General features: G+C 38.5%; 2 protein-coding genes across 6 annotated transcripts; both read left to right on the top strand.

Annotated features, from left to right (window-relative positions):
• Window positions 1–115: 115 nt before the first annotated feature.
• LOC101160659 (procollagen galactosyltransferase 1) lies at window positions 116–10,317 on the top strand. The gene is made up of 12 exons (XM_004071369.4): window positions 116–903; window positions 4,609–4,719; window positions 4,831–4,948; window positions 6,639–6,773; window positions 6,872–7,076; window positions 7,174–7,293; window positions 7,434–7,510; window positions 7,626–7,732; window positions 7,841–7,973; window positions 8,056–8,183; window positions 8,278–8,484; window positions 8,596–10,317. The coding sequence occupies exons 1-12, from the start codon at window positions 680–682 to the stop codon at window positions 8,861–8,863; spliced, it is 1,833 nt and encodes a 610-aa protein (XP_004071417.1). The 5' UTR covers window positions 116–679; the 3' UTR covers window positions 8,864–10,317.
• A 408-nt stretch (window positions 10,318–10,725) lies between these two features.
• gmip (GEM interacting protein) lies at window positions 10,726–23,796 on the top strand. Of its 5 annotated transcripts, none has more exons than XM_011478080.3 (21): window positions 10,727–10,980; window positions 12,013–12,103; window positions 12,404–12,488; window positions 12,712–12,751; window positions 14,597–14,722; window positions 15,332–15,396; window positions 15,520–15,627; window positions 15,713–15,793; window positions 15,880–16,041; window positions 16,174–16,311; window positions 16,702–16,871; window positions 17,071–17,159; window positions 17,251–17,313; window positions 17,427–17,510; window positions 17,587–17,729; window positions 17,862–18,038; window positions 18,132–18,269; window positions 18,415–18,614; window positions 19,526–19,850; window positions 20,237–20,339; window positions 22,726–23,796. In XM_011478080.3, exons 1-21 carry the CDS (start codon window positions 10,938–10,940, stop codon window positions 23,343–23,345), a joined length of 3,051 nt encoding a protein of 1,016 aa, XP_011476382.1. In that variant the 5' UTR covers window positions 10,727–10,937; the 3' UTR covers window positions 23,346–23,796. The 5 variants fall into 5 exon arrangements, with proteins under 5 accessions (XP_011476384.1, XP_011476382.1, XP_011476381.1 ...); XM_011478079.3 differs by having other exon boundaries at window positions 16,702–16,892; XM_011478082.3 differs by lacking the exon at window positions 20,237–20,339 and having other exon boundaries at window positions 10,726–10,980; window positions 16,702–16,892; window positions 22,726–22,934.
• The last annotated feature ends 95 nt before the right edge of the window (window positions 23,797–23,891 follow it).

Below are 23,891 nucleotides of genomic sequence, written 5' to 3'. Positions count from 1 at the left end.
ATAATTCAATGCATGTAAAACCAACATATTTTGTTGCCATTGGTGTCTGCAGATGATGTTTAAAATAATAATACACTCTTTCTTAAGACAATATTTTTAAATTGAATTTATTTGTCAATTGATTACCATAAATTCTTATAGTAATATGCAAAACACAAGTTTAGCATAAAAAGTAGCAAAAACGAAAACAAAATAAAGTTAACAGATTAGCAGATGTTTTGAAGAATTCACATATATAGCACTTTTAAAAAGATGTGCATTTTATTTTTCTTTGTTGAAATATAGCTTAAAATAGATTTGTAGTTAGTTTGAATAAGGAAAAAATATAGCTAATTAATAAATATGTAAAAACAACATTTTCTGTTGCCATTATAGTGTCCACAGATGATTTATAAAATAATAATAACGTTCTTTTGTACTTATGTCAATTGATCACAATAAATCCCTGATATCTGCGGGAAAAGTGTCAAAAAGTATCAGGAGTTGGAGCGTCTTGTTTTCTGACGACACATCCCCTTTAAGGCCGCAGCAGGCAGACCCCTCCCCTTTAAGCTACATCAGAAGCTGCTGCTCCGGCTTTGTGATGGCCGCAGAAAGTCGGGGTTTCAGTTTTCCATAGCTCACCACGAGCCGCAGCCACGGCGCCTCTCAGTCCACGTTCCGTCATTGGACAGCCGCGATGCACTGGCCCGCCGGCCTCCCCGCCGTGTCGCTCCTCCTGCTGCTGTGCTGCTACCGCGCCGCCCGCGGATATTTCGCGGAGGAGCGCTGGAGCCCCGAGTCTCCGCTCCTCGCTCCTCGGGTTCATGTTGCGTTGATCTGCAGGAACTCGGAGCACTCTCTGCCGCACTTCCTGGGGACTATTGAGCGCCTCAACTACCCCAAAGACCGCATGGCTCTCTGGTGAGTTGTTATCCGTTTTGGATCAACCTCAATGGAAAGTTGGTATGTTTAGTGGAAAGCCTCCCGATGGAGTATCCGCAATAAAATGTTGATTTGAAATAAAGAGACAGATGTGCATCCCAAAGGATTTGGAATGACAATCAATGCTGTAACACGCAACTTCCGTTCGGAGTTGGAAAACTATATATATGTATACAAATAAACATTTGAATTCTCTTCTTTCAAACCATAAACCAGTTAATCCAACATATCTTACCTGAGCACAAATGGCCTCGATCCATCACAGTTCCATTGATCTGCATACGTGGAGGGGAGGGGACTGAGTGAGTCAGGGAACAGATTCATTCACAGCATTTCACCTCCAACAGGACTTTCTCCAAACTCCATTTTTATCCTCAACTTCTTCTCTTGTTGCCAGATATGTTCCTGTCTTATTACTGAGTTGCTGATTTCATTTTATGTAACTTTAATGTCAGTCCATTAACGTTTGGTCCCTGCAAGCAGAAGCACAAAAACCAAAGTACTGCTTTTTTTTAAATTGAAATATTTGGTCAAATGTTGGCATGGAGTGACACCAACAATCATTATACAGATTATAATAGCTTCCATTATGGTCCACCGAAAACGTGTGGGCCATCTTTCAAAGCTGACTCAATACTGTGGGGGTGTAGGGGTTACCATGTTCTTATTATTATGCATTACAGGGGTTACCTTATATTTGCTATGTTCTTTTTATTATGCATTTAATAGATTCTATATACGAATGTGTGTGTATTGTGTTGCAGACATATGCTTGATTCCTGCCTTCAGTAGTGATAAATGTGCCGAGGTCACCAGTAGGCCTGTTTTTGGCTTTTGGTCTCTGTTTTTTCTGTACTGGAGTGTTTATGGAGCCACAACACCTGCAATGCAGACTAAAAAAAACACACCATTCTAATGACGTATTTTGTATGTTTTCATCTTCCCTTATGAATAATAAAAAAAGCCTTTTTGCCTTGTGGACAGAGATGGTGGACAGCCACAGAGCCTAACAGGTCGTGTTTTTCCACCTTTCCCCTTTTGCAAAAGGTTTGAAAATTCATGCAGACTCTTGAGTGTCTTTTCCCAACTGCACATTTCATTTTTGGACGTCCTGAACCATCCGAATCTGCGAAGGCCGGATGATACGCCAACAATTTGGTGGCAGGGACTCTCATTATTTTGTAACAGCAACTATTTTTTTTATCATTTTGAGCCCATATTGCTGGGATGTCCAGACTTTTTGCAAAAAGGGCCCGGTGAAAATGTGTGAGGACCAACCATTCGGCCAGCTTTCTTTAAACCATTCCAATAACATGAAAGGCAAATTAACAATTTTATTGCACTGGGATTCTTTTCATTCCTTCACGTTGAACAGAATTATATCTAAATCTGTTTTTGGCTAAATTCCTGTGAATTTCATTTTTGAAGACCAGAAATAAAATAAAGAAAAAAGTTTGTCTAAAAAAAAACTTGAAATGAAATGCAACATGTTATTCGTTACGAAATGCTCACTATAAACTTCAAAACATAAATTATGTCAACAGGAAAATAGCAAAACGTTGTTCAGAAGCACAAATCACTGTGGTTTTATTCATAGGAACAAATACTGTATTTTTTCAGACTAAAAGTCGAACTTTTGGGAGAAATTTGTTTCACGAAATACTGTAACAAGAACAGACATTTCATCTTAAAAGGCAAATCATAATAATGACTGAACTCTTTATGTCACTTGAAGTAAATCCATGGAATTCTTCATCGTCTGTGTCGCATCGGAAAAACTTCGCCAAGGCCGGCGCTGCTTTTTGTTTGTTGCTGTCAGTAGCAAATACTGAAACAAATACTTACAGTGCCCTCTAGTGGTTCTTAGTGGGACAATTATTTATGTAAAAAAACGCATAAGTCGCAACCTTGACCAAACAAGGTGGAAGAAATGGCAACTTGTATTCTGAAAAATAAGATAAATCTGTTCTTCTCATTTGGCCCTTAAGACTCTGAAGGTCATATTTTACAATGGCTAATAATGTAAATTAGCTAATCACAATGAAGAAATTTTAATTTTTAGAAAGTGCATATTAGAAATGGTATTGCAAGCCGCATTTGGCCCACAGGGCCAGTCTTTGGATGTGCCTGCAATATTGGAAGCTATTTAAAACCTTTTTTTTTTTTACATGCCCAGCCATGTTTTACTGCAACCTTGTGAAAGTGAAGCTTTTCTCACGTTAACTAAATGACATGTTCAGCCACTTGCATCTTAAGCCCTGAACATAACCATCCTGCTCTATCGTTTCATCCAGCCTCTATAATAATTAGACTTAGTAAAACGGCTTTCTTAACACTTTGCCTTCCAGACACTGCTTTGCAGGGAGGACAATTTAGTCCGCTATGCTCAATGAGCATATAAAGTCACATATGGAAAATGCAAACAACTGTCTCGAGCCGTAAGCACTCTTTTGTGTTTGTTATTTTTTTTGCCTCTTTTTTTTTTTGCTGGATCTTTCCCAGCTGTCTGTTAGCACGCCAAAGCCACGGCATCAGAACTTGCTAAACCATCATTTACATTTTTGGTGTCTGCAATTAAGCCTGAACTTCTTTTACCATCCTCATCTGTAAAACAGACCATGCTAAAGAGGCACGCGTCCTCTGGATGGGTTTTTTTAAAGAACGAGCGCCGGTGGGGGGCATGCTTTTTATAAGTTTGTTTGATCTGAAAATTAACAGTTAACCAGTGCAAATGAGAAGTTTTAAGGCTGCAGAAATTTAGGTTTGGTGAGACAGCAGAGTTTTTCTGGATCTGTGGGAAATCTTTCAGGATAATTAATTATGTTTGTGATCACAGGAATGAAATATAAACCCACCTAGCTGTTCCTCAGGTGTTTTTTTATTGTTGTTGTTTTTTTCTGCTTTATTTTTCACATTAATTTTTCTAATGTTTCATAATTTAAATAAAGATCTGATCATTAATGATGGATTAAACGTGTCTATTTAGAATCTAGAGTCATTGTTTCAAGTGACCTTTCTAACTGAAACAGTTGTTTTTTAACAAGGACAAATTCAATTTCAGACTAAAATGAAGCTAAGTTTAAATATTAGTAATAACAAAATAAAAGAAACAGAATTATGGTTAAGTGGCCATTGAAAAAGTTTTTTCCCCCAAGAATGAATTTTTTCATTTTTGTTAAAGTTACATTTCTGATTTAGAAAACAAAAAACAAAATAAAAGTATTACAAAAACTGCTTATGGGATTTTATTACAGACTGCAGAGTTTCTCTTTTGTTGCATGTTCGGTTGCTGCTGTGCTTGGTGAGTTTTGTGAGGGAAAAAGTTTACCTTGTTTAAAAAAAGCCTGAACAACACTGGTCTAGAACGCTTCCTCTTGTTCTTAACAGACCAGTTTCACTTCTGCAGCACTGTTTCCTTTTCCTTTTTAGATGTTCTTCATGTAACTGTCTTTAGAGACGTGTCACGTGTATTGTGTCTTTTGTCCCTGGTATTATTACTGCTTGTGTCAGTTCCCACCACAGCAAACAATGACATAACAAAAAGTGAGCACAATCCTATTGTTATTTGAGTCAACTTTTGTGTGTCTGTTGTTCTTTTTTTTTAATTTAAGCAGTTAGTCTGAGTTGTTGAAGTCCTTCAATGCTGAAGTTTTGATTAATCGCCTTATGTGTACCTATTGACAGGGTAGCAACTGATCATAATGTGGACAACACCACAGCCGTTCTGCGGGATTGGCTTATAAAAGTGCAAAACCTTTACCATTATGTGGAGTGGAGGCCACAGGAGGAGCCCAGGTTGGTTTTATATTTTGAGTCCACACTAAAACTTTGCATCTTTACAGACTCACAGAACGTTAAATGAAAGTCTGCACATCTGCCTAAGTAACACTGACTTGTGCTTTTGAGATCTTATGATGATGAGGAAGGTCCGAAACACTGGACTGATCTTCGTTACGAGCATGTTATGAAACTTCGGCAAGCAGCGCTGGAGTCGGCTCGGGAAATGTGGGCAGATTACTTCATGGTAGGTGAACGGCGTACACAGCAGTAACAAAAGTAACATAACGAAGGAAAATCTTTTCAATTTAGGCATTAAGTTAGAAATCACTTAGACGATGTTTGTTGGATGCAGAGAATAAGTTATTGCTAAATACTATTAGGAAACAAAGCAATTTTTTGACATTTGTACAGATGTTTAATTAAAGTCCCACTCCGATCATCTTTTGATCTATTGTAAAAGTGTTCCCAGTGGTCTTTTAATTATGATTATGCCGTTTATAGCCAAAATAAAAAAAAATTGTGTAGTTGTCTAAGACATAGTTTCTGCAGAGCAGCAGTAGTTCAGTAGAAATTCACCTCTGAGTTGTAGGCGGGATGTTGGTGCGGAGAGTTAGTACACACACCTACTTCCCATAACCCATGTGTTTATATGCTTTCCCACCAGCTTACAGCCCCTCACAACTCCAACCTAACATTACCGGTGTAATAAAACTGGCAAGCGAAATTGGAGTTATCTATTCAGCAGAGCAGTTTTGATCCAGATTACATCTACAAGTGATGCTTCTAATGAGTTAATTCTTAGTAGACTTCTAATTCACCACAATTTGAACAAACATTCATTCATCTTCTAATCCGTTTTTTCCCTCACGGGGCTGCTGGAGCCTATCCCGGCCACTTACGGGCAAAGGCAGGGGACACCCTGGACAGGTCGCCAGTCTGTTGCAGGGCCACAATCTCACACCCATGCACACTCACATTCACAACTACGGTCAATTTAGAGTAACCAATTAACCTATGAAGCACGTTTTTGGAGGGTGGGTGGAAGCCGGAGTCTCTGGAGAAAACCCATGGTTACACGAGGAGAACATGCAAACTCCACACAGAAAGGTCCCCCAAAAAATTGAAGTTCTGTTTCAAGTCCCCCAGCTGGGACTTGAACCAGGGGCCTTCTTGGTGTGAGGCAAGAGCGCTAACCACTGGGACACCGTGCAGCAGTTCTAAGCTTAATTTTACATGATGGAGGTCATGTAGCCAAAAAATTCATGAGAAAAAAAAAAGAAAATGTTAAAAACACTAAAAACATGATTTTCATGGGAGTGGGTTTTTAAATACTATCAGTATTGTACTAATTTACTCAATGAAATAAAAAAGTAGTTGGGACTCTGTATAGTAATTCATGGAAATGTCATTGTGGTGTAAGGCCTCGGTTATGATAAACTGGAAACTCCTGCCAGAATGAAAGGTCTATAAGAGGTTGTGTGCGGAGTAAAAAGGGTCAAATGGGATCATTCCATAATTATGCCTGAAGATGAGCACAAAATGATAGGAGCATCACCGCAATTGTTCTATTTTTTTATAGTGAGATGTGGTCTGATTTTGTTCCAAGAAAGTCTACTGTATTACAGATTGCATAAATCAGCAACAATTGACTGCAGCACTTGTAGAAAGAAAGAAATACCTCTTTTGTTTTAAAACCTGTCAAACATTTTGATGCTTTAATAGTGTACAATTATCCATTAAATAGGTTTGTATTGTCAGGTAGAACTCCTAATATTCTCTGATGAAAGGGAAAAAGAGATGAATTCTCTGTTTTGATCAGTCCTTGGACACACACTTCCTGATTGATCATAGTAAAATTCTCAGTTTCTTTTCAGATTGCTTTACATGTTTATCTTTTATTAACATGTTTCACAGCTTCTCCTCTTCCTTCGCAGCTGGTGGATTGTGACAACCTCCTCACCAATCCTAATGTGCTCTGGAAGCTCATTCAAGAAAATAAGACTATTATTGCTCCAATGCTTGAATCTCGCGCGGCCTACTCAAACTTCTGGTGTGGGATGACCTCAGAGGTACTGCAGAGACCCGTTCCTCGATGTTTGTTACATGTGCTTACAAATGCTCTGAATTCCTTTACTAACTTATGCACGAATTCCCTACTCTTTGACAGGGTTATTACAGGCGGACCCCTGCTTACATACCCATCAGGAGGCAGGTGCGAAAGGGCTGTTTTGCTGTTCCAATGGTTCACTCGACATTTCTGATCGACCTCAGGAAAGAAGCATCAAAGCAGCTCGCCTTTTATCCTCCACATCCAGATTATAGCTGGGCTTTTGATGACATCATTGTTTTTGCGTATTCTGCTCGGATGGCAGGTATTAAACTTATACTTCCTCTTATTAGTTATTATAAAATCAGTGGAAATATTTTACTCGTGCAACTTGCATTTAAATTATCTTCTACTTCTTTCAGATGTTCAGATGTTTGTTTGCAACAGGGAGAGCTATGGTTACTTCCCAGTACCACTGCGTTCCCATAATACTTTGCAAGATGAAGCAGACAGCTTTTTGCATGCCCTTTTGGAGGTTAATGGTGAGCTTTTTGCAACCAACTTTCTCTTTTTTCTCTGGCATTGCATATTCTTCTGCTTTATTGTTCTGTCGTTTGAGCACTTTCTGCATGGTTTTGTCATTTAAGCCATTTATGCATCCATCTTCCCTCTTACTGTGTAGTGAGAAATTCCCCAGTGATGCCTTCTAAATACATACCTGTTCCTAGAAAGCAACTCGACAAAATGGGATTTGACGAGGTGAGTAAAGAGTGGCGTGAAGATGGCACATGCAAAAATGGCGCTTTCTCTGTTTGTGCTGATGGTCTCCCTCTGCTGTTGGAATCTGTAATTACACAACCTTGAATCTTTGCAGGTGTTTATGATAAACCTGCAGAGAAGGACGGATCGCAAAGAGCGCATGTTGAGAGCTTTGTACGAGCAGGAGATTGCATGTAAGATTATAGCAGCCGTAGATGGAAAGTAAGTTTAACTTGCCAAATAAATTCCATTATTTTTCCTTGGGGTTTAAAATGTGCAGCTATACTTGTAGCCATTTTTGTTTCATTTATTGTTTTCTCTTTATTTTAGAGCAATGAATGTCAGTGAAATACATGTTATGGGTATCCATATGCTCCCCGGATACAGTGACCCTTATCATGGCCGGCCACTGACAAAGGGAGAGCTGGGCTGCTTTCTCTCACATTATAACATCTGGAAGGAGGTAGGTCCTGAAGGTGAAGCATTCAGATGATTTTGGAGTGGACTAATCCTGGGCAAACTAATGACTCTGCCTCTGACCTAAGATTGTAGAGCGGCGCCTGCAAACATCTCTGGTGATAGAAGATGACCTGCGCTTTGAGGTCTTCTTCAAGCGTCGCTTGATAAACTTGATGACTGAGATTAGGGAGGAAGGACTTGATTGGGATCTAATGTACGTGTGTTCTTGCTTTACAAACTTTACTTTGTCCCAACTCTCACTGCAAAGAGAAAAACATCTGTTCCCTTTTCTGTTTTACGCCTTTTAGTTACATTGGTCGGAAAAGAATGCAAGTGGATCATCCAGAGAAAGCTGTGCCAAACATACACAATCTAGTGGAAGCAGATTACTCATACTGGACACTTGGCTACATGATGTCATTACAAGGTGCCAAGAAACTTTTAAAAGCAGAACCACTGAAGAGGATTTTGCCGGTGGATGAGTTTCTTCCTATTATGTATAATAAGCACCCAGTGTAAGTGTTTAATTCTGTTTGTAATATGGATAACACATTAAATAAGAAAGTCATGTCTATTCTTTCACATTTTTCTAAGGTGTTATTAAATATTATTTTTTACTTCTACAGGACTGATTATATGGATCAATTTGAAAAAAGAGACCTGAAGGCATTTTCTGCAGAGCCTCTCCTCGTGTATCCAACACACTACACAGGTGATCCAGGCTACATCAGTGACACTGAGACCTCGACTGTATGGGACAATGACAAGGTCCGCACAGACTGGGACAGAGCGCGCTCGGGAAAAACCGGCGAGCAGGCCAAGATCAGCAGCGAGGCTCAAAATTCAGATGTGCTCCAGTCAGCTTTGGACACTACAGCAAGAGACGAGCTTTAGGATGAACACTGAACCACACTAGTTATGTCATTTATCTGTTACCCTGAATCCTTTTTATCCAGGATTTTGGTAGAAATACCACATCAAAGTTCATAGGAAGATAATATTTTTTAGCAGGGACAGGATAAGAAGGGATAATATTGACCTTTTATTGTATTTTTAGAATTTGCTTAAATAAGACACTAGACTTGCAATTCTGAATGACTATTCCAAAATTTATCTACTATCTGTTCTATGGAAATTGATTGGTACAATGCATCTCAGTCATTTCTGTTGATTCAATTTAGGACTTACCCATAAAAGGTTTTTAGCTTCTTTAAATCACAAAAAATCTAGCTATAAGCACTCTTCAAAGCCTCCTTAACTCACATAGACCTGGTGTTACATAAACCCATTTTTTAAGGATGCTTAGATATATTAGGCTAACATTCTGGCATCATTTCAACTGTTTTGTGTTGTTTTTATAGGGAGGAGCAGAAAATTATACCTTTCAGAGGAAGCCATAGTTAAAAATTTCAAGCAAAAGTATTTTTATCAATTCCTAATTTATTCTTGGAAATGTGCCCTGTATGGGAGAGGTTAGAGGCCACTGGAGATTCAAGTGAACAATTTCCAACTTATTTTTAGATTTTCAAATTTTTTTTTTTATATCGTAAAATTTAAACACAGTCAGAATACGTTGATAAACTTTCTAAACAACCAGAAGAGCAGGTTTAAAGTGCTGATCATGAAAATATTCAGTGTATTTTTTTTAACTTTAGTGTTAGTTTTGACATTTAATTGTTTCCAGATTGTACCACAAACCAGTTCTTATCATTTTCACACAGATTGCCTTAAATATGTGGTTCAAGATGAAGGGGTTTTTCATTCTTTCTTCAAGAAACCCCAAAAAATAAATCACATGCTTACATCCTAAAACACATGGGTGGGGTGGGGTGGTGGTGGTCCTAAATCATGTCCTACTTGTCACCAAACAAAAGACAAGTACGTTCTTACATTAGCAACTCTTTATGCTGAGATAAAAAGTATGTTTAGGTCTACGGAGCAGTTCGGATAAATTGGTATATTCCAAAATAACACCAGCACATTAATATGTATAAGACTTTTTTCAAAATTTCCACGTTTTACTTTATCTTTTGTACAAAACAGTATTGAATCGTCAGGTTAAATTGTGTGTATGGAAGGTAGCTGGTTTACCTAAAGAAAACACATTCGTACATTGCTAAATAAAATACAAATTCCAAAAATAGAAATGACCTTCTGAGATTTGAACTGGATCCTAATTTTATGAGATAATTTGAGACATCAAAACTGATATTTAACTTTCTTCCTCATCACGGGGCTGCATCGTAGAAAAAGTGTATCTCTTGGTGGAAGCCATTTATCAGGTGATGACACAAAAAAGTGTTTTGTATTGTACCAGCAACTAAAGAATAAAGGTTTTCTGATTGTCACTATGTTGCAATTGTTGTTTGTTGTGACTTCAGTAGAAAATGAACGTTAGCACTTAAAAGGCATCAAAAAAATGGTGTGATGCTGCTACACTTGCTGAGTGGTGTGACCTCATTTGCTTTTCTTAAGCTGTGGAAAGACTAACCACCAACACGTGTTAAGTTTGAAAAGTCCACCCTTTTATTCAATGAGCCAATCAACTGTTTTTGCAGCATCAAGATTAGTATGTACAGATCTGATATTTTTTAATGCAACTACTTATTAACTTCTTCAATATTTGTTTGAAGCCACAGATATTTTCTAACAGTAACTCTAAATGAACCAAACTGATACCTCAGAGTGAAAAAAGGTGGGTGGGGCCTAATGTGACACAAAGATACACTTCCTCTTCTCTGGATGGTGAAAACATTGGCCAACCTCTACAAGGAAGATCATTTTGTGAGGTTAAAACGGTAGAAAGCTCAGAACCGCATGCAGAGAATTGTCGAATTTGTGTACTTTTTCCTGTTTGGACATATTGTGTACTGATTTTCTCCCACTGATGATGAACTGTAGAGGGACCTTGTTGCAAAATATGTGTCAGTAAAGCTTTTAGAGTCTCAGGGTTGGTTGGGTGACAGTAATGGAGGAACCAGTTCCAAGCAAGGATTCTTCTCAAACAACAGGTAAGCACAAACATTTAATCGGTAAGGAAAATCTTGAGCCACTAATGAACTCTAGTACAGCAAGCAGCTTTTAACATAAAAGTGTTTTTTGTTTAAATGTGTGTCAAATATGTTTAATTTCCTCTTATGTGAAAAATCAGTGATTTGCTTTGCGTTTGGTGATTTTCTTCACTGCATTATTTTGACAATCACATGCGTGTTGTATGTGGGTGCAAGCATAGACTGCATGCACAGGAGGCCTTGCAATGTGCCTGAGTTAGCAGTGAAGCCTCACTCAATGCGGGGTTGGTGAACTTCCTGAACCCTATATTCGTTTTGACACATTTTCGTCTTTTCTGTTTGACTTCTGCATTTTTATTTAACAGGACATGACTAATCTGTGCTGAACGCCAAGAGTGAAGTATTACAAATGTCATAAAAGAACAGCTTTTAAAAATGAAATAGGACTTAAATTCAACAGAGAACATTGCAGTCTACATCAGAAAAGTTCCACAATGTGATACCTTGGATCAACAATAAAAATATAGCAAGTAAATTCATTTCAGAGACTAAAACGTCAATCAATTTTAGCTGGTGTGAATGAGTGAGTGTGAATTATTTTGTCGGTGCCGAGTTTCTGTGCTTTTACCAAGACAAGGGAGTGAAAAACAAGGACTCTGCCTCATAGGATGTGACACGAATTGCAAGCAGGATGTGGTTAACCAAAATGAAGGTGTCTCTGAGAAGTTTTCTTTTCTAGTCAGCGGCATTTATTGTAGTTTATTTGTATGCAACATTATGGGTTTTTTTCAAAGGTGAGACAGCAGTCTAACATTAGACGTTTTTAGCTTTCAGCATCAAAATGTTTTGTCTTGTTTAGCCAAAATTGTGAGATTTCTAAATAATTTCAAACATAAATTTCAAATGATTAAAACATGTTCCTTCATTCTTCTATGCATGTAGCATGTATTTCGTATGGCTTTGAGCGTGAAGTCTTGTGTATCTATAAATAAATAGCCAATGTTAAAATGTCTTTCCCATTTGTGATTCCAGATGTCAGGAGGGTGCACCCCAAGTCTGAAACCAAAAGATACAGTGAAATCTTCAGAGATTTTGATAACCTTGATCTTTCTTTAATTTCTTAGTAAGTATTGCACATTTCCTATGGATTAACAATTTAATGGCTTCATTTCCTTAATCGTTCAGATTCTTTAGATTAATCTCATTACTGGAGTAGGAAACAAAGGGGGGTTAGTGCAGTGCAATTCAAAATCATGCAGATTTTAAGAAACTGTATTAAATGATGGAGTTATATTTGTCCATATTTCCTCATCTTTAAATCCTTTTCCTGTTATGACTCATTGTCAGGCTTTTTGAATGTTTTCAAAATGTCAGACTCCCAAGCTTTATTTGTCTTTTCATTTATTTGTTTTTGTCTGCACAGTGAAGAAGAGGATCTTCAGGGAGATGATTCACAGTCCATCTCAGATTCCCTCTGTACAGAAATCACAGACCAGAATGACGACTCTGTAAGTCTCTATGTTCCTTGCACAAGTTGTGCCGTGGGTTTGTTTGAATACCCTGTATGTTAAGCTCTAGGTCGGCTCCGGTGTGTGAGCATGCAGATCTCTCTGACACCATAAAAGTAAAAGCTGTGTTGATGGTTTTGAAAAAATAAATAAATAAATAAATCATGCTTTCACATGATAGAGCCCCTGATTTTCACTTTTCTAACTTGCACGTTTCTTACAGATTCAAGCTGAAACCGATGATGTGGATGGAAACCAATTAGGTATGACGTGCAGAAGAGAAAAAAGAGATTAAAGACATTAAAGTGTAGTCATATAGACTCCTTGTTAGTGTGTTTTGTCAACAGGTACTTCTTACTAATTTGGTCATTTTGGGTTTTTTTTCTCTTCACCTGCTTATCCTAACATAGACGTTACTGGATCTGATATCTGTCATCCAATAAGAACTGTTACAAGCATTACAAGCTGTTGTTATTGACACTTACAGCATCTATCTATTTCAGTCCCTATAGAGCTGTAATTGCCTTACAGTAACAAGATTAGGATAGAGGAAGAGGATTTAAGGATCCTCCAATTTTAAATGTTATATTTAAAAGGAATAGCCACAGATTAAAGAGATAAATGATGTCAGCTATAAAAAGAAGAGTGAATCAATCTATACAAAAAAATTTAAACGCTCACACATCTCTATTTGTAGATTCTTCCGTGGAAACCCGTTTGACTTTAACCCAAACTGTGTGTCATAGCAGAATTGGTGTTTATGAGAGAGAAGGTGACTGTAACAACATTAGTGGAATAGAAAATTATAATCCCAAACCAGACAGAATCTCCTCGTCTTTTCTGGCTTGGGACTCCTCCCCCACCTCCTCTTACTCAACTAGCTCGGTCCCACGCCAGGAGGTAAACCTCACTCAAAGTCTGCTACTTCACAATCAGGATCTGTCAGGGATAATCCTTAATTCAATGGCCAAAGGCTGTGGTCATGGGGAAGCAGAGAATTGAAATGGGTGGATACTTATTAGTAAATGAAGGGAGACCTTAGCACAGCCCAAAAACATGGAAAGAAATTGCTTAGGTCAGCAGTAGAACATTACCTGGACGTAGTTTTCTTGTTTTTTTGGGATCATCTGTTTTTTTAATTTATTTTGGACCCGTGTTTTTTTTCTCGTTTTGTTGAATTTTTTGTGGCTCCCACACAGATTGACTGGATTAGGTGTCAGCATCAGGAGGCGGGGGACAACAGCATTTACATGTCTGACTAAGGAACTTGAGAGACAAGTTGTTCCTCGGTGTCTGGCAGTGCAAGCTTGTTTATTGTGTCCTGATCTGTGTCAGATCAGAGAGAAGTGAAAGTTGATACCCTGATTTAAACAGTTGTCTTGAACTGAAACCGGCTACATTCATTTGAAAACGTGTTGTACGATGTGTGAGATCCAATGGAAGGCAGAAATTGGAAACCATGATTGATGCCCATATCATCCACCGTGTTTTATGAGCCGCATAGGAAAATGGATGGAGAGGATGTCATGCTCACAGTGTGACGGCGTGATGTGTGTTGTGCCTGATTCACTTTGTATTGTCTTTGTATTGGCTGGTCTTTTTGTAGTAGATCGTATGTAAACAGGTGTCAGGGGGAGGGTCAAGTAGAGAGGAAGAGGGGAGAGGAGGGAAGTTATTTAGTTAATATGTTTGTACTTGGTTTGTAGAAAATCTCTTGGAGGGCACGTATCTGTTCGTTTCTGGGAAGTGCTGGGCAACTGCCTACATTACGTGGGAAATATTTAAAATAGTCTGCTGAGACCTTCCTGGATATCACTGTATTTTTGCCTTGGAGAGCAACTATGTCTTGCCACATGCAATCAGTGTTTCCCGTTCTGGGTTTGTGCTTTTATTTTAATATGTGTTTATATGTCAGTTTCCTTTTTTCATCTTATTAGATCAAGCTGGGGCTGAGACTTGATTATAAACTAGTGTTTCCTTAAAGGCCGGGGCGATTCGAATCCTTAAGGAGAAATAAGGTTTAGCTCAGTGGGTGTTAGAGTCATCCCTGGATACCTACAGCTCTGAGAGTGTGGAGCCTACAGTGATGCTGATGTACTCCCTCACAGCCCAGGAAGCAGACTTGGCCCTCTGTCGATGTGAGGATGGAGTGGAGACAGCCCTGCAGTATGCAAAGATGTGGTGCCGCTACGCCAAGGACCTTCTCGCCTGGATGGAGAAGAGAATCAGCCTGGGTAAGACCACGTGTGGATACGTAAATATATACACTCTGTATATAGTGTGCTTATATAGTCTTTTGAAACAGAAATGTTGGTGTGGTTTTGCTTTACAAATTAGAAAATTATTTTCTTATTCATAATGTCAAAAAAGAGTTTAAAAAAATCAGTGCTTATGAAAGTAAAACCTTCACTGAAGTAAATGTATCAATAAATACATTTGGTCAAATTTGTTCAAAGCAAATTCTTGGATTGTTTAATTTAATCACTAAGAGGCTGTCAGGCTGTGAACCCAGTGAGCTGCACGCAATGCATGCAGAGAGAAAGGATTAAAGATTATCTGGAAGAGGGGGTTAGCAAAGAACAGGGGCTTCATTTGGGAGTAAATAGACAGTGATTACCCTCTTGGCCCATCCTAAGAGGAATTAAAGATTTTATGTATTTACACTGAACCCCTGATTACCCAAATAAAACAATAATGCATTAAGAGAAATAGTGGGTCGTACCAAAACCAAACTGCTGGTCACCACAATAACGTTATAGGTTCAGGATCATAAAGATGACTTATAGAATTATAAAGTTTTGTGGAAAGAAGATTCCAATTCACACATTTTCTCTTTATGACAGAACAAGAGTTTGCAAAGAATGTTATCAAGACAGCCGAGGGGGCCAAGACCAACGTTTGGCAACAGGTATTGTTTTTGATAACGGGGTCTAATAAATTATTAACACACTGCACATATCAAATATAACACAATTTAGAGGTGTGTTGGATTTGCTTGTTTTCCATGTCAGTTGTTGCTCTCTTTGTGTAGGAAATGATGCCACTACAGTACATCTATAACATGGCTCTGGAGCAAGACATTAAGAACAGTTTGACCTCCCGAAAGACCTGCGAGCTGCTTCAAACACGTTGCTATCAGGTATAGAAATTCACAAACACCTATTGAAATAGCTCATTCTAGTGCATTGTATATTATGAGGATTCTGTATCTGCTTTTCAAATAGGCATTGGCTGCGAAGAGAAATGAGATCGATAAGTGGCGCAGAGAGTTTAAAGAACAGTGGGCAAGGGAACAAAGGAAGATGGTGAGTAAATAAGATGCTAGTGAAGCCGGCACATTTTTAATATGTTGTTCCTCTGGTTTCCTACTCTGGTGTACTCTTGTTTATAGAATGATGCAGTGACAGCTTTGAAAAAAGCCAGGCATCAGTACTTCCAGCGCTGTGACGAGCTGGAAAAAGCCAAGATGGTCTCTGCTAAAGCTGTGGATGACACAGCAGGAAGCAAAACACTGGATAAAAGGAGGAAATCCAAGGATGAAGCCCAGGCAAAGGTATGTGGCAGTTAATGCCTAGAATTCATTTTAATGAAAATATTACTATACTTTTTAAAATGCAAAATGAGAAAATATTTATGAAGAAATGTGACTGCATGGCACTTTGAGGGTCCTGTCTGTCTTCCACAGGTAATAGAGTCTGAGGTTCAGTACCGACAGTGTGTGAGTGACGCCAAGATCCACCAAGATGAATTAGTGAAGGTTAAGGAGAGAATTATTTCTCACATTCGCAAGCTCATTTGTCAAGGAGACACTGTGCTCAAAGAGGTTAGAAACAAATTAAACAAACCAAACATCTATCTTCCTATCCTGTTTCTTGGCTAACCTTTCCATGAGTTCGTGTTGCAGGATCCTAACCGAGTACTGTTTATGCATACATACATTCCTCATATTTGTTAATGCAGGATGTTATTTTATCTTAGCCATCTTTTTACAGCTTCCGTACAGCTCAGTAGAAAAAGTATTGGATACGTAATCTTTAAAAATAGATATCTACCCATGCATATTTTGCATTTCTTCATTCTTTTGGTGTATTTCAAGCTTTTTACATGTTGGAAATAATGCCTTATTTTTTTTTAAAACAGTCTGATTTAAGAAAATCTGCAAACACAGTAAACTGTTTACTGGATCAGTCATCAGCTTTGATCTTTCTCTTAGGTCACAGTCAACATGTTCTACTTCCAACGGCAGCAAACGGAGCCGGTTCCACTTGGCTATCACAACCTGGAGATGACATGCAGATCCCTGGAGCCCGGTGAACCCTATCTGCTTTACATTCTTAGCAGACGTCGTCCTGAGCACCTGCTACAAACATTTACCTTTCAAGAGTATGTCCCACATGGCAAAAGGTGCCGTAAACCGTCTGTGGCTGTTCCTGAAGCTATGCTGCTTTGTAAATCCATTTCTTGTATCAATAAAACACAGTCAAAAGAGAAGGTTTTTCATTTCTGTCAAATGTGTTCAGCATTGAAATTTAACATGAATTATTTCATTTATCAATTTGTCAATTGTATTGTTTTTTTAAAGAAGCAAAAGAAAAACAAGTGGCCCCACCTCTGTGCTGGACTCATCTCTCTTGGCAGAGGATAATTCTTTCAAACGAACAAGTGACATAAGTAAGAACCTTGTTTGATTACGTCATGATCATTTTAAAACAGGATGAGGAAATCCCCCTTCACTTACATTTTTTCTTTTATTGTTGTTTAGGGAAGATAGGACACAGTGACTGTGAAAGTATTGGTGGCAGCTTGGAATCATTATCCAGTCCTGGTGAGTTGACGCTTGTTTTCTGTAAGCGTCTTTTCATGCAAATCAGTGCTATGCAAATAATTACATTATTTCCGCTTTTCTGTTTTACGCTTTATCGGAATATGTAATCGAAGCTCACAGGAGACTGCCTAAAACAGCGTCCACTCTCACAGTGTCGTCAGACGATCTGGACGAGAAAGATGTGGGCTCAGAATCAGGTTTGCTTACCTTTTTCGTCTGGACAGACGGTAGAACGTGAATTGTGTAGCTGCTAATTGAAACTTTTTTTTCCAGAGTATGTTGATGTTCAATCTGTGAAGCCACGGATGTTTTCTCAAGCTGCCCTTACTCACCGGCTAAAGAAACTGAAAAGCAAGATGATCAAATGCAGGCAGTGTGACAACTACATAGTTGTCAGCGGACTTGAATGTGAGGAGGTATGAGAGCGAGAAAGATGCTGCAAAAGCCTCATTTTTCATTCACTTTCTTTTCTGACTAGTGTGGGAGGAAGAGAAGACATTTAAAAAAAAACTGCGACTGATGGATGTTCTTTCTTGTCACTTATGCAGTGTGGGCTGGCTTTGCACAGGAAGTGTATGGAGGTGTGTCAAATTGAGTGTGAGCACAAGAAAGGGACAGTGTTTGGAGTGGACCTCTCTCTGCTCTCACAAGACACAGCAGATGAAGTGCCATTCGTTGTGACGCGCTGCACATCTGAGATCGAAAGTCGAGCTCTGTCTGTCCAGGTGTTATTTCCTGCCGCTGAAACCAAAGTGATCAATGCTGGGTTTTTAACTTGGACTTGTGTGCTGTAACTGTTGTCTGCTTGTGTTTGTAAGGGTGTGTACCGAGTGAGTGGATCCAAACCGCGCATTCAAAAGCTCTGTCAGGCCTTTGAGATGCAGAAGGAGCAGGTGGATCTTTCAGACAATTCACCACATGATATCACCTCCATGCTTAAGCACTTCTTTAAGGAGGTATGAGGCAATCTGCAAAAAAACGTTCTTTGCACATTTCTAGCTAATTAACATGAATTGTTTGAAAAATATACAAATAAAATCTCAGTTTGATTTTAATAAAATATCAAATATCAGTAAATAATCCCTATATTGTTCTTTCCAGCTTCCAGAACCTTTATTAACCTTTGACCTGTACAATGATTTTGTTGCGGTGGGAAAAGCCATTCAGCATCTGTTTGAAAAGGAAACCTCACCAGGTTCTAATGAGATCATGGACATCGTGCAAGACCTCCAAAAGCTTCTGAAGAGGCTTCCTACACATTCCTACAGTACTCTGCAGCACATCATTTCCCATCTGCAAAGGTAAGCATGCAACTGGGGGAAACACCTCAACTGTGCATTCAGACTCTTGAGATTCTCTGATTCTTTCATTAGACACTTTCAGCTATTTTAACCATTCAGCCCCTGAGAAAGATGGGTTCTTGTACTTTTGCTTTTTCCCACTTGTGTGGTTTTTGAAATGATACACTCTTACCATCTGTCAAAATAGAAAAGGTCAAAACACTTTGCACTCTGTGAGAGGTTGTAATTTCACCATTCTATACGTTTTTTAAAATAATTTAGTAGATTTACTCTCTGTTTCACTTTTTGAATAGTTTTTATTTCATCATGTTTTATATTTCATCAAATTTTTTGACTTTATGTATTGACTTTTCAAGCTCTCAGATGAAATCAAACAGCCATTTTGAGGCTAGAATTTATCAATCTGCTTGATTCAAGTGTTTAACCATTCAGTTGACTTTTATACTGATTCACTGCTTTAAAAAATAATGTTGTTTTTCTATTTATGAGGTACACTACATTACAAAATAACTAACTGTAGTAACTTAATTACCTATAATTTTTATTTACCATTGTGAAGCTTTTTTTTAAAAATGTTTGGGTTTTTTGTCTGTGTGTGTTTTTAATTTAGTAGGATTTAAAGGATTTTAGCATTTGCGTTGTAGCTTTTACATTAGTTTTTGCAATAATTAGCCTTCCTCTACTTTGTGTCTGTTTAAATTGATATTTTAGTAGTAAGTAAATGAATTTCAGGATTTTATTAAGTCCACTTCTTTGTCTTTGGGGCAAACATGTCCTCCAGCTTCTTTAATGACCAGTGTCTGTCAGCATTCACATACATGCTTGCAGGTTTTCATAACCCTTTTCTTGACAGTTGACTTTTATTACCTGGGCCATCATTGCTTGATCTGATTCTCCTTTTGTTTCCACAGAGTTTCAGAGAACCATGAAAATAAGATGTCCCCCAGCAATCTGGGGATAGTGTTTGGACCAACATTATTGCGCCCTCTAGTGTCCGCAGATATGTCAATGATTGCCATCTTGGAGACGAGCTACCAGTCGATGCTTATTGAGTTTCTCATTACACACTACAATACGATTTTTGGCCAAAAAAGGACGCTGAGTACTCCCCCTCCACCGGCACCCACAGCGCCCCTTCCAGAAACCCCACCCAGAGCTTCCTGCCCACTGGATGGAGAAGCTGATGCCAACTTGAAAAATGTCAGCTCATCCAAGCAGAGGCCACACTCAGCAGAAGTAAGCACTTCTGTTTTAAAAGGATGAGGAACAGTTGTCTGGTGTTCATACCCGACAGAAAGAGCTTGCCCTGAGCTGTTGCTCTAACAGCCTTAACAATTTAGCTTCATGCTTTTTCCTCCAGGATTAACAAGCTTCGTTCTGCTGCTCTCTTACCTCTTGCCTACGTTAGCTCGTTCCACAATCTCTGATTTTCAGGCATTGTACTTGTTTATAAACAGGAAACAATTGTTTATTAGAAATGTATTAGCCGCCTAAAATGCCTCTGGAGCCATTAGGACAGAAAGATTTATAGTTCCTAAGGGGCCAGTTGCAGAACTACAGAATTAGACGCAGTCTGTAGACACGTACAGAAAACCACCACTCAACCTGTGTCATTCCAACAGAGCCGAACTTTCAAGAGAGATTCAAGCGAGGGTTATATATCTGACAAGTCTTCCTCCAATGAGGCAGTGGACCAGCTCAGCCCTGAAGCCAATGAGAGAGCAGGTAGGCAGATGTGGCAGTTGGGCAGATACTCCTGAGAAGATCCGGTCCTTATGTCCTATGTAGGCTGTAGATGTAGAAAGTAGAAAGGGCTAAAGCTTAGAAGTTAAGTAATTTATCAATGCTACTCAGCATGTTTTAAGTAGGCAAATACAACCAGGTACATCAGGTAGTACCAAAGCTGTTGACTTAATATTTTTTACATATAGGTTGTTTTTTGTTGTCTAGATCTCTTTAAAATTCCTTCAGTTCATTTCTAAAACAAATACTTTCTTTTAACAGAACCGAGTTTTCCCAAGGAAACACATTTGGAGTTTGAGTACAAAGAATTGAACAGTGTACTAAAATTTTAAACAAAATAATCTAGATCTATATTTAGTTCTGAAATCTCAATATAGGCTTGGAAAACAACATGCTTGTAGACAAATTAGATTATAATTCCTTCACAAGAAAACCCCTTGGACTGTGTTTTTCTGCAAATTATGGACTTTCCATTTTTTATTTTTACTCATTCTTCCCTCCTGCTGAGTTTCCTGCTTTTTGCTACAGCTGCTTTGCATCGTTTCAAAACATATGCAAAAATAATATTCTAAATTAAAAGTGCACCCTCATTCAGTTTTTTTTACTCTTGTAAACCAGGATATGCCTCAAAAAGTTTTGCTTTGGGTTTTAAAATAAGGTGAAATATTACAAATTTGATGACACTGTTGTTGACTCAGAACCTCACACAAACAACAACAGACGTAGGTTTAGTGGCTGTCATCTGGACTTAGTTTTTAAAGGTTAGAAGACATTTCACCTCTTATTTAAGAGGCTTTGTCAATTCTGAATTACTCTCTGGCCACTCTCTGGCTAGAATTCGGACTTCACTGTCCACTGTCTAGCCAGAGAGAAATAATGGTTTGAGCGAGGAGTGAAAGAAGCCATCTTTGTCAAGAAGGAAACCTTCTCTTAATAAAAATGGTGGTCTCAGGTTTATTCGTCCATCCATCTACGGCAGTGTTCTGAAACCCAAACAAACCGAACCACTGCCACCTGGGTCTTAAACAGCGGAAAGAGATGACCAGTTTAGGGAGGGAGTCACTGGCTCCCCAACCCCCAGCTGAGGAAAAAGGACTCTTAAAGAGCCGAAACCATGTAGCTAAGTTGACAATAGCATCCAGTTCCAGGTCTGACTCCTCCTCCATGAGTGCTTATATACCAACTCTTCAACCAGCTATTTCAGAATTGACAAAACCTCTTGAATAAGAGGTGAAACATCTTCTAACTTTTAAAAACTAAGTCCAGATGACAGCCCCTAAACCTACTACTATGATGGAATCAACCTGAATGAATGAGAGTCTTCATAGACAAACAACAACATACCATTACACTAGTGCAAAACATCAAGGCAAATAAATATTAGTACATTTGTACTCTTCTAATTTGGTACATGGCACAAGGTACTTTTTTGTGTAGTAATGATGTTGTTTTACTTTAATTTAGATTAATTTTGCCCCAACTCCTCTAGAAACAAAATTTCTATTAAATTTTTTCAGAAGAACTCTTTGAAAACATCACCACAATCTTACAGTTAGATTAGCATTTTCAAATTTAAGTGAAACATTCAGATGGTTTCCTTTATGGCCCACACTTTCCTAGATTTGCTGTTTTGCTTTGGCTCATGATACAGTAACTCTTGTGCTATCCTAGGCACTTTAACATTGGGGGTGGGGTCATCTAGACCCACTAGACAGTGCGCTAAACCTTTTTTCTTCAATGATTTGTGATCTTCACTAGTGTCCATGGATTACATGAAATCCTCTTCACCTTTATCCACCTGTGTCATGCTAGGGATAACATGTCAATGTAAGGATTGGGTCATATGGACCCCATAGAATAGCAGAAGGGCTAACCCAAGTCTAACTGAAATTTAACAGTTACACAACTGAGCACATGGTCACCTGATGCCTACATGCAGACTGGATTTGATGACAGTTTAAAAGAAATCAAATAAAATACTTGAGAACAGCGCAATGACAAAACTCCATTGTTTTTGTCAAAGAAATTATAACATTTAATGTTTGGTTATTTTGATGTGGTCTTTCATCTATAGATAGATAAAACTTAGTGATTTTTTAAATAAAAAAATTAAACTTAACTCAATACTTTAAAAAATATTTTTGACATTCTCTAATCAGTGCAAAAAAAAACACTACCACTAAAAACGGTTTATTTCTTCAAAGCTTTTATATTATTGGATTTTTTTGCTGCTCAGCATTTGAACTGTACTTGGTTGCACTTTCTAAAAGTCACATTCGTAAAATACAAATTGTAGTTGTGAAGAAAATCAGCATACTGTGTATACCTTTCTGTGATTTATGACGGATTCTTCTCCCTCTTCTCCCAGTTATGGCTATGAGAGTTGCGTTGAATGATGTGGAGGAATCTGCCTCAGATTTGGCCACCCAACCACACTATCGCTTCACAAGACAGCCTGTGAAGTACCATCGGCATCAATATTCAGGGCCCCGACTCTTTAACCCAGACCGAGCAAAAAAGCAGCCAGCAGCTCTACTGATGGATTATCAGGGGAGTGCAGACAGCAGCCGCAGCTCTTCTCCAGAACCAGGGGCACAGAGGCTTTCCCAAACTTTAGTTGGCCACAGTGAGAACATTCAACAGTCCCAACAAGTCGCTGCTGCCACAGAAGAAAAAATGGATGTCCCACTTAGCCCTCGTGAGGTCGCTCAGTACATGCTGGGTTTGGATTCAGCTTTTACACAACCCCAAGCGGTGGGATCATCCAGCACAGCTCAGAAGTCAAGTCAAGAAGTAATAACCGAGTGGCAAAGAATTCAAAGTGTAAATATGAACAATAACCAGCACAGCACTGAAAAAAAGAGACACAATCTTACAACTAAGAGTATTCATCTGGAGCAAAACAAGATCTCTTCAGCCCAGAAGATTCTGTCCGGTCTGAGGTTAAGACGCAGCAGCTCAGGTAAAGACGAGCAGCTGTTTGTCTGAGAAAAGAGGAAAAGATTCTCAGAAACCGGACTGTAAATACACACACATTAACTTGGATATTGCCAGGGATTCCTGTTACTGTATTCATGATAGTGTAAACATGCTTTTTGTATGTTATTCGCACACTTAACTTTTACATCCAAAATTCTAACCATGGAAGAAAACACTGTAAAATATACCTTCAATTTCATTTTTCCATTTAGAACAGTAAACATTTCATTTTATTACCCCTAATGCCGCCTATACTTTGATGTGTTCAGCATTTCACGCTGCAGACCATTCCATGTAGATTGCCTTATTTCTATTGTGTTTTGATATAACAAACAGATAGAAACTGAACGTAGGGCATTTATTATAATTCTTTTATTTTAAAGAAAATGCCTTTTTATTTTTGCTGGGCTTTTAATGTCTCTGGATGAAAATCTGGCAAATAAAGGCACATTTTATTATTTGTGTGTGTACTGTCGCTGTTTTACCACAAGAGGGCGGTCTTTCAATTTGAGTGAGCACCATGTCAAACAAAAGAGGGCCAATCAACTGTTTTAT

Source organism: Oryzias latipes, chromosome 8 (assembly GCF_002234675.1).
Source record: "Oryzias latipes chromosome 8, ASM223467v1".
Taxonomy (NCBI): Eukaryota; Metazoa; Chordata; class Actinopteri; order Beloniformes; family Adrianichthyidae; genus Oryzias; species Oryzias latipes.
The sequence above is the reverse complement of the archived record's forward strand: the minus strand, read 5'-3'. Positions and strand labels throughout refer to the sequence as shown.